Raw genomic sequence first — 10,958 nt, 5'->3', positions numbered from 1 at the left:
GGGTACACACCGGCTCACTCCTTGGCGGCCGCTTGTCGGGGCCTGGGGCCTGGGGCTCGCTCGGGCCCCTTTGGAGGTGGGGTGCCCCCGGCCTCTCGGCCTGGGGCTCGGTCACTCAGGCGCAGCTGGGGGCCGGCGGAGCTCACGGGCGCGTCACTGCAACTCCCCCTGACTTCTGCTCCGCGGCTGCTGGGCGAGCCCTCATCTGGGACTCTCCTCAGCTCTTACTGGAACAGTGGCGCGGCTGCCCCTCTGTTGGTCTTCCATGGTCTCTTGTGTTCTGGGGGCCTCTGGATGTCTGGAGTTTTGATCTCCTCCATACCCGCTTCACACCCTGGAGGACGGGGCTGTGGCCCCCCCACACTCCCTAGCAGATCATTACATGGAGAAACCTTTGGAATGCAAGCATGCTGATCCACACAGGTATGCACACATGGGTATTCACAGACGCGGACTAAAGCTTTCTTGGCTGCTACCTCAAAACACACTGTGCGCTGTCTATCTTGCGTGCTGCACAATATCGTTTATTATTTAGTAAATATTGATATCTATGGCTAGCTAGTTTATTGTGATGGTGCTTTGTTTTCTCTATTATTATGTTGCTCTTTGTTGTTTGCTGTCTCCTCTGTTTGTTTTTTTTTGTTTGTTTTTTTTTTTTTCTCCATACAGGTGACCCAGGAGTTCTTTTTTTTTTTTTCTCTCTCTCTCTTCCCCCCCCTTCTCACCGTCTCTTCTCCCCTTTGGTTTTCTTTCTTTCTCTCCCCCTCTTTCTCTCATTCATTCCCCCTGTCCTATTTATTAAAAAAAAAAAAAAAAAAGACAAAGGATGAACTGAAGCTCTGCCATCACGTAATGTCGCATACTGCTGTTTCTGATGTCATTTAGAAGAAAAAAAAAACAAAAAAAAAAAAAAAAACTTGAGTTGTCTGGGATACATGTGGGTAGAAAGAAGACAAGAAAGCAGCAATGTGGATTGAAAATAGAAAAAGCACACGAAAAACAGACAGAAAAATGGAGCCAATTTTGTTACAGAGCTGTAATAAATGAAAAGCTAAAGAGGAGAAAACAAGTTCACAGAATCCTAAAGAGAAGCCATTGTTGACTGTGGATGTTTGGATGAAAGTGATGCTCAATGTCTGCAGGAGTCTAGCAGATGTTACAACTTTCATTTACTGCTGTTCCTGTGACACAAAACGACTGAAGATAACAAGCACATTTCTCTAAAACACATGAGATGAGGCTCCATGTGATGTAAAGGCACAGAGGAAATGGGGGGTCATCACCTCAACAGTAAACACACAGGACTGCACTCAGATTTGGACGCTTTTGTCATTTCATTGATGGAAAGTTAGACTCCACCACCTGATTGTCTGTACCTCAATTCAGGCTATTTTAAAATCCAGAGGAGGTGCAACATTGTAGTTCTAACTGTATGTTTTAGTTCATGCAGCTAATAAATAAAAAACCTTTGTGTCAAAGTAAAAAAGCTGAATAAACATCTCCCAAGTGTGTTTAGGCCATGAAATCTTTGCTGGAAAGAAGATCAGGGATCCACGCAAAGTGGGGTTTATGCACTTGTTCTGAAAACACTTGCCCGTCCTAACATTAAACACTGCTTGTAGCAGGTATCACAACCACAACAGGGACCTGTTTTTTCAGGTGTTGATTTGGTGTGATTTGCAGTAAATTGTGTGTCACAGACATTGTAAATACATTTGTGCGACTCAGTGAAATATTCTAATCCCAAAGGTGAAACTTTTACAAATACATATGCCACAATACATTAATTTATTGAACTTGTAAACTTTTCATTTACATCACACAGTGTCTTGTTGTTTGGTGTTATCTGATGTTTTGATGAATGCAGTTTTAATTGTATAATGTGGGACCGGCATCTAAGTCTTTCAGGTTTTCAGTCCAAGCAAGGAAACACCATTTCAATATAATATTCTGACGTCTTCTTCAGCCCCTGTTAAAGATGTGTTGGTCACTGACAGTTTTTACTCTAGTCTTGCATCCTAAAAATAAATTTAACACCTGTGCAGGAGTGAAACCCTGAAGACTCTGAGCCCTTCATGGTCCACTGTTTGAAGTTTGTATTTATGTGAAAATAATTTCAACTGTTTCTACAGGTAGATTTTGAAGGTTTACAAATATAGCACAGCAGGTGAAGTTAAACACATCGAGACAAAGTGTACAATGGAATAACTGTCATTCAGCTGGTTGTACCAAAGTGTTGTAGCTGCCTGATTCTCAGGACATGGAGTCAACATAATAACCCAGTAATTCTTGTCTTCTGGTGGTAATTTGTTTTTCTTTTTATCACACAATGTGAGATCAAACTAACTGAGTTTATTTCCTATACAATGAATAAACCCTTTTACAGTAAAGTTGTGAAATATGAGATGATGTGGTGTTAATTTAAAAATTACATGATTATTAAAATAGAAATAGACAAAGCTGGAAAAAAAAACTGAGGCAATTTGTTTGAGCAGTGGGCAACAGAGCAACTAATCGTCATATCACCGTCTTTGTTTCACATCAAGGCACCACCAGGTGACAAGCTCTACTTCAAAAAGAGCATGGCAAGAGTCAAACAAGAAATAAATCCATAAATTAGCTGACTCAGTTACAGCTTTAAATCAGGGTATCGTCATAGTTATGTTAAGCCACCCTCTATTAAAGGAAACATAGGCAGATTAAACAAAATTTGCCCAATAAAAAGAAATTACTTTTTCAACAATCTTATGGATAAATGAAAAAGAATTTAGGGGCTGAGCTTCGGAAAAGAAAAGAAAAACCTGTCGGGGAGCGTATCAGGACAGCAGGAAGAAGATTAATGGTGAAATACTGTTTGCTCAAGGGTTTTGCAGTCAGTGGCAGTACACTGTAATAGAAAAGTTCAATTTAATAAGATAAGATTCCTTTATTAGTCCCACAAGTGAGAAATTTCATTTTAATCTGTGTGTTGACAATGATTGTAGTTAAATTAATGTTTAGATGATAATGCCCTATATAGAATACCAACAATGAGACAAACAACAATCATGACAGCACAGATCAAAGAACAAACACAGGTGTTGTCGTCCTGCAAAGTAGAGTTGAAGCTTTCTGGGAAGACAAAAGGATCTTGTTGCCTGCTCTCTGTGATATTGAGCACAGCATCATTTGGTGCGTTGCTTCTCTGTGATGGCTGTCGTCTGTTGTTGTGTTCGTGAGAGGAATTGCTCTTCTGGATCACAATAAACAGCAACAGTCCAAGACAAGAGAGGTCACCCCACGTGTTTCTTATCTCCAATAACTGGGAATCATTAGCACTGCTTCTAAAGTGGTCTCTGAGAGACATCAGTAAATTGATGTTATCATTGTTAATGGAAAACTTACTGATAGCTCTTAAGAGGTTAGTAGTGATCTCATATGTATGTTCTGGATCATACGCTGTCCCTCGATGTTCAGATGTCTCATAATGCTGTGTGATATAGACTCGGTCTATTATCTGTGAAGTTTGCCGTCCATGGTTCGGCTCCCAGACTCTGATTATGATCCGAGCCCTGTTGCCGTTCTCATCCTCTGATTGGATGACATGCTGTGGAAGCCGCAGAGATCCTTGTCGATGGATATTACCAAGACTGTAGTACTGATATCCCCTCGGCGGTTGACCCAACACCTCTTCATAGTTTCCATAATGATGTGAGCCATAATCAAAACTATTTGGGTCAAAGGTCAGACTTATGTCACCGTTTATGTCAATGTCAATTTCATTGGCAAACCAGTGGAGCAACCAGAGGCTCTGCTCAGGCACAGACTGGCCAAAGCCTACTGACCTCAGATCAGTGATTGAGTTGAGCGCTCGTCTTACAGCTGACACAGAGCTGAAGGTCAGGATGAGAGCCACACAGCAGCTCATCATTCTTCCAAACATCTTCATCCTGTGGAGATTTAAGAAGTCACTGTTTTTATTGTTCATGCATACTTTATATTATTAATTATATTGTGATTAATAGGATAATCATGATTAAAACAGCTTTAAATGTATTCCTAGTTTATAATTTGATAGTCATTCAGCCACACAAACACTGAAACAGGTTTTGCTTTTTTTCTCCTGTCTGGTTTATACCATCTATTATGGGTTGGAATTGCTTTTTAAAATGTTGTTTTCTTCAGTTGAAATCAAAAGTTACTTTTTTAATATTAGAGTTTACTTTTAATTAAGAGGGTGTTAAGAGAGGCTTGTTAGTGAGAAATGTTGTTTTCTCAAACAGCTTTAACTTTGTGACATAAAGAGAGAAAATCACACTAATAACTTGTATCTGTAACTTGGCTTGTTGGCTGAAGCCTCCTGTCAGCTTCAGATAAATAACAGGGAAGGATCGCTCAACACTCAGTTTACAGAGGATTTATTAAACAAAGCAAACTAAGTAATTCTTTAACAAAGAAGTGAAGCATATTTTATAGCCATGACCAAACATGCTTTTATTTTATTCATTACACTTCTTTTAAACCAGAATTTCATTTATGTTGTCAGGTGTGGCTCAGAAACGAGTCCAGTATCTAAAGCAGTGCGTGCGACACGACAACAACCAGGTTTCATGATACTCACCTCTCCCTCTGTCAGAAAGTTAAACTAATTATATTGTTTAAAACTGTAATACTGCAGACTAATAGATCATTTTTATGTGAACGAGTGTGCTTGTAATTTAAGAGAAGGTGGACTATGTGCAGTGTAATCCACTCCATGTTAAACCCACTTCACTGTATCTTGAAATGTAGAATAAATGCTGCATTAGAGACGAAGGTAAAGTCATGTGAGTGAAAATAAGTAAAAATGAATCCACCAGGAAATGAGAGAACTTACCTGTGTAAGTCTGCTGCTGCTGTTTGTGTGAGGACAGTCGTAGCTTCCTTTATGTTGTGCATTTCCTGGTAAATGAAACCAGAGCAACAAGCTCTGCTAGTTGTGAGTGTTTCTAGTTTAGCAGTCACTTAAAAGCAGATTGTTGATCTTTTTACTAGCAGGTTTATGTCCTGAGTCTATGGACTCAGTGGTTTTGTTTTGATTGTTATTATCTTTTGCTTCAATTTTATTCTGATTAAGATTTTCTAGTTCTGAGGTTTTGGTTTCTGTGTTCCCTCTGTGTTCCCTTCCCCCTACAGTCGACTGTAGGGTCAGAGACTGCAGTGGAGTAATTCAGCCTTCTATAAATCATGTCTGCAGGGTTGAATTAACTGCATTTACCTTCACCAGCTGGAGCACTGAGTCCATGTTTGTTTTAACAATTTTCCAGGTGATCACCAGTATAGAAGAGTTTGGAGGACAGATCCTTTGTCCAGTCATCTACATTTAGACAGAAACCCATCACTACAACCCAAGGGTATTGTAGGTCTTAACAAGCTGTTGCACCTGATTGAAAATAAGCATGAGTCAGCACCACAAGAGCTGTCCATTAAATTAATGTAAAGGACTTTAGAACTCCTTCATCAAGAAAGTCCAGCACAGAACACAACACGACATTGTTGCTATAAAAATTTGAATTGAGCACAAATGATTTAGGAAGGTTGTACAAGAGAAACATGCAGGTAGAAAGCCATTAAAGCGGCAAAGCAATATGGATTAAAAAAGAAAATGCACACAAAAATAAGGCAGAAACAGGAACCAAAATTGCCCAGACAGGATCCTGTCTGGGCAATTTTGGCTTACACCAATATATGGACGTTCCCACACACTCCAAAGGACACATTTTGGATCTTGTTTGCTGTATTGGTGTCACCCCTAAGAATTGTGCTGTATTGGACATGCCTTTTTCAGACCATGAATTAGTTTTATTAAGTAGTAGTCTCCCACTGTACAAAAATAAACAAAACCGCTCAATTACTTTTAGAAATATTAGGGGCATTGATCTATCAGCTCTTTCCCATGGCATTAAGAATTTACCTACCATTGATGCCTCAGCTTCCATAGATGACCTGGTATCTCATTATAACAATGAACTTATCAACCTCTTAGATACCTTGGCTCCCCCCAAAAATCGAACTGTTTTTCTCTCTCGCTCTGCGCCATGGTATTTATCTGAACTTCGCCAACTTAAAGCTACTGGACGCCGCCTGGAACGTCTCTGCCGTACATACACACTCTGCCGCAGTTTGCAACAAATTTATGGACTTTTTTTACGCCAAGATTGAGAATCTTCATCAATAATTGCCCTCGTCCTGTGATATGGTCAATTGTTCTATCTGCATTTCTTGTCCTTCTCAGCTGTCATCCTCTCTATCAAGTTTTGAACTTCCCACAATAACTCAGCTATCTTCCATAATTACTAACTTTAAGTCATCATCGTGTAAACTTGATCCACTGCCGACAAATCTTGTTAAACTCTCATTCCCGTCGCTTGCCCCACTGATTGCTAATATCGTACGCTCCTCTCTTAAATCTGGTTCTGTTCCTTCTTCTCTTAAAACTGCTATAATAACCCCAATACTGAAAAAGAATGGTTCAGATCCCTCCAATCTAAATAATTTCAGGCCAATTTCAAATCTCCCTTTCTTGGCAAAAATTCTGGAAAAGATAGTGGCTGCACAGGTTCATCATCATCTCACTGGAAATAACTTGTATGAACAGTTTCAGTCCGGCTTCCGTTCATGTCACAGTACAGAAACAGCTCTAGTAAAAATCACCAATGATCTTCTGCTTGCAGCTAACTCAGGACTTATCTCCATCCTCATTCTCCCTGACCTTACAGCAGCTTTTGATACCATCTCCCCCTGCATCCTCCTTCACAGATTAGCATCTATTGCAGGGGTGGGCAACTCCAGGCCTCGAGGGCCGGTGTCCCTGCAGGTTTTAGGTTTTTTGAACCGACACAGCTGATTTAAATGGCTAAATTAGCTCCTCAACATGTCCTGAAGTTCTCCAGAGGCCTAGTAACGAACTAATCATGTGATTCAGGTGTGTTGACCCAAGGTGAGATCTAAAACCTGCAGGACACCGGCCCTCGAGGCCTGGAATTGCCCACCCCTGATCTATTGGCATCAGTGGTACAGTACTGGTTTACCCCTTATCTCTCTGGCCACTCACAGTTTGTTCAGTTACTCCCTCACAGATCAGTATCTACTCCAGTTAATTCAAGTGTACCCCAAGTGTCACAATACGGCAAGAGTAGGACCCAAACGCAAACTCGCAGAGACAAAAAGTAAACTCAATGTGGGAGCCAAGTTAAGATAGTTCATATGTTTTAGTATTTATATTTCGCTGTTGTTAAGCTTGTTTGTGTAATTAATAATTTTAGGAAATAGATGCATGTTTATGGTGGAACTAGGTTACGTAGTACCATGAATACATGTGCCTTAAAGACTCGTGGTTATAGTAAAATCCGGGCATCACGGATGTATGCAAATTAGTGCATGCGGTGCGGGAGGGGGGGAGAGAGAGAAAAGAAGTTAACACAGCATAAGCTATACGGGGCAGCAGGGTAGAACAGAGCCACACGGTTTTCCTACCGTAGTAGGTTATTTTGTTGAGGACAAGTTAAACCTGACCACTCCTGTAAGATGCAAAAACTGTGGAAAAATTTTTTTGTTACATCTTTTCACATCGGAGTCCCGTGGAGTTCTTTTTCCTCTTCAAACTGACGTACGCGAGTGAATCACGGGAAAACTGGTCTCACGGCTTAAACATTTTGTAGGAAAACCCGCTCGTTGTGGAGTAATTGACGCGACTAAAGAAGGAAAAAACCCGAGCTGCTGCAGCGACAACAAACGTGAGTAAGTGGAGCTAATTCACGAGGAAAAATTGCTGAGTCATGGTGGATGCTGAACTGTGTGGTAGCCAACCTGCATGATTTTTGGATGATAAAATAAGGATTTTGGTGTTGCTATTCGGGAAATTAATAGCATGAACAACGAAGAAGAAGACACAGTAGCAGAATTGGAAGCTAGGGTGGTGAAAATCACACCTAAAGCTATGGAGGAAAGGCTGCAACGTATTATCAATTTACGGAAGGCCAAGCTAGCCAAATTAACAGGCACAGTGAAACAAGTGCGCCAGCTGATGGAAAATGAATGTGATACCAGCCTAACAGAAGTAACACAGTTAATGAAGGATTTTAATGAGCGGTTTGGAGAGTTTTGTGGTTTGAACACAAATGTTAAAGAGGTGCTCCAGCAAATGCCGGAGGAGGATTTAACTAAAGACCAGGAAAATTGGTTTGAACCTAAGGCTGATTCCTTTAAGGCTTTTGCTGAGACAGCTTCGGCTTGGATTGACAAAATGGCCATGCGCGCTGTGGAGGCTGAAAAATGCAATGAAGATGTGGATCCATCTGACAGCATATCTAATGCATCTGTCTCAAAACGCAGTGATAAGGCATTGTCAGAACGCGGCTCCTGCGCTTCGTCATCGGTGTCGTCCACACGCATGAAGGCAGAGGTGGAGCGAGCTACCTTATTGATTAAGGCATCGTCTTTAAGACAGAAACGCTTGCTGGAGGAAAGGGAGGCTAAGCTCCAAGCTGAAAAGGAGGAGCTAGAAATACAAACAGCTCTTGCAGCAAATGAGGCAAAGATCAAGATCTTATCAGAATACGAAAGTCGTGCATCCAAGGCATCCAGTCGCGTATCCACTCGGGATGGAATGAACTCCTACGTGGCATCGCATAAGGTTGGAGATTTATTTACTTCACAGCAGTCAAATAGCCCATCCCCCACGCGAGAAAGACAAGCGCAGAAGAAGAACATTCTCCAAAACGCACAGCAAACACACACTGTTACCTCCCAGCCATCGCAGACACCAAGTGCTCTACAGGATGTGGTCGAAGCGCTAACTAAGCAACAGAAGTTAGCTACGTTGCCCCCGCAGAACATATCTGTGTTTAAAGGGGACCCATTAGAGTATCGGCTGTTCATGCGAGCTTTTGAACATGGTGTGGAGGACAGAACAGAGAGCGACAAGGATCGATTGTACTACATGGAACAATACACAAGTGGGCAACCACGAGAATTGATACGGAGTTGTCTTCATATGGAACCTACACATGGATATCAAACGGCTAAGAGACTGTTGGAAGAGCACTTTGGAAATGCCTACAAGATATCAGTGGCATACATTCACAAGGCTCTTAACTGGCCAACCATCAAGTCAGATGATGGAGAGGCTCTGCATGCTTTCGGCCTCTATCTTACTGGATGTCGTAATGCAATGATGGATGTGGAGTACATGGAGGAGTTGGATAACACGGCCAACATGCGTGCTATCGTTTCCAAGCTTCCGTACAAGCTGAGAGAAAGGTGGAGAACATATGCTTGTGGGGTCTTAGACAAGGCAAAACGCAGAGTCACATTTGCAGATCTGGTGGAGTTTGTCAATAAGCAGGCCAAAGAAGTTTTGCATCCATTGTTCAGTGATATAAAGGACAGCACATTAAAGGTCCAAGTTAGAGGGCAAGTGGATGAGAGGTTGCAAAGGAGAAGTGGAAACAGAAAAGGATTCACTGCAGCTGCAACTATCACCACTACACAGGACATACCCTCTAAAGAAAGGAACAAGGTCAGCGGGAAGCAGGTGTGTGCATTTTCCAAACCCTGTCTTTTCTGTCGTGGTGAAGAGCACACCATGGAACAGTGCAAGAGGATGAAGAAGTCACTTCATAAGGAAAAGATTGACTTCATGCGAACTAAAGGACTATGCTTCAGCTGTCTTAAACAGGGACACATGAGTGGTTCGTGCCAAGAAAAGGCAAGTTGTCAGGTTTGTGCACAACCGCACCCCACAGTGTTACACATGAAGACTAAGCCCAGTGCTACAAGCAAAAGGGTAGCTTCTGAAGTGGAATCATTAGAAAGAGAAGACCAAACAGAGTCAATCGTGAATAGATTTGTTGAAATGGAAGCACCTGCTCACGCTGCAGAGAAAACAGAGCACATTTTGGCAATAGTTCCAGTACAAGTGAAACCTAAAAGAGGACAAAAGGTGACACACACTTATGCTTTTCTGGACCCTGGCAGTACTGCCTGCTTTTGTACTGAAGAGTTAATGCATGAGCTTAACTTGTCTGGCAGAAAGACAAAGATTTTGCTGAAAACAATGGGAGAGGAAAAGGTCGTCAGTAGCCACATTGTGTCTGGGTTGGAAATAAGCAGCTTAGACAGCAATGACTTCTTTGAGTTGCCAGAAATGTACAGTCACAGTGACATTCCTGCTTCTGCCGACAATGCTCCTTCTCAAGACTACGTGAACAGGTGGACCTACCTTCAGCAGGTGTCTATACCTAGGATTGAAGCAAAGATTGGACTGCTAATCGGGGCTAATGCACCTAAAGCTGTTGAACCTTGGCAAGTTATAGCCAGCGAGAATGGCGGTCCATATGCTGTGAAGACAAGGCTCGGTTGGACCATCAGCGAACCCCTCCAAGGAAGCAGTTCACAAAAGGCACCATGCGGACTGATTCAGGTTGCAGCAAACCGAATATCAGTTAGCAAACTGGATGAACTCTGGGACCAGCAGTTTAAAAGTGACTTCCCTGAGCGTGAAAGAAACGAGAAACAGGAAATGTCAAGAGAGGATTTGCAGTTTCTGGAGATAGCGACAGAGTCAGCTACTATTGTGGACGGACACTACAGCATTGCTCTGCCATTGCGGAACAAGCGCATTAAGATGCCCAACAACCGCAAAGTGGCTGAGCAACGTGCGTTACACCTAAAGCGGAAGTTGGAGAGGAATACTTCATTCCACGCAGAGTACTCGGCTTTCATGAGTAACGTCATAACCAACGGTTACGCAGTGAAAGTGCCAGAACAGGACCTTGATCGTGACGATGGAAAGGTTTGGTACCTACCGCACCACGGAGTTTACCATCCCAAGAAACACAAGCTTCGAGTGGTCTTTGACTGTGGAGCATCGTACAAAGGCACCACCTTAAATGATCAGCTGTTACAAGGACCAAATCTTACCAGTACCCTTCTTGGGG

At 42.2% G+C, this 10,958-nt stretch overlaps 1 protein-coding gene across 1 annotated transcript; it reads right to left on the bottom strand.

The window, feature by feature from the left end:
- Nucleotides 1-1,773: 1,773 nt before the first annotated feature.
- LOC309705675 (uncharacterized protein) lies at nucleotides 1,774-4,949 on the bottom strand. The gene is made up of 2 exons (XM_082531598.1): nucleotides 4,856-4,949; nucleotides 1,774-3,929 (listed from the first exon to the last, which is right to left on the bottom strand). The coding sequence occupies exons 1-2, from the start codon at nucleotides 4,915-4,917 to the stop codon at nucleotides 2,990-2,992; spliced, it is 1,002 nt and encodes a 333-aa protein (XP_082387724.1). The 5' UTR covers nucleotides 4,918-4,949; the 3' UTR covers nucleotides 1,774-2,989.
- Nucleotides 4,950-10,958: the final 6,009 nt, after the last annotated feature.

This window comes from Aulonocara stuartgranti (assembly GCF_965226115.1).
Source record: "Aulonocara stuartgranti genome assembly, chromosome: 4".
Classification (NCBI taxonomy): Eukaryota; Metazoa; Chordata; class Actinopteri; order Cichliformes; family Cichlidae; genus Aulonocara; species Aulonocara stuartgranti.
The sequence above is the reverse complement of the archived record's forward strand: the minus strand, read 5'-3'. Positions and strand labels throughout refer to the sequence as shown.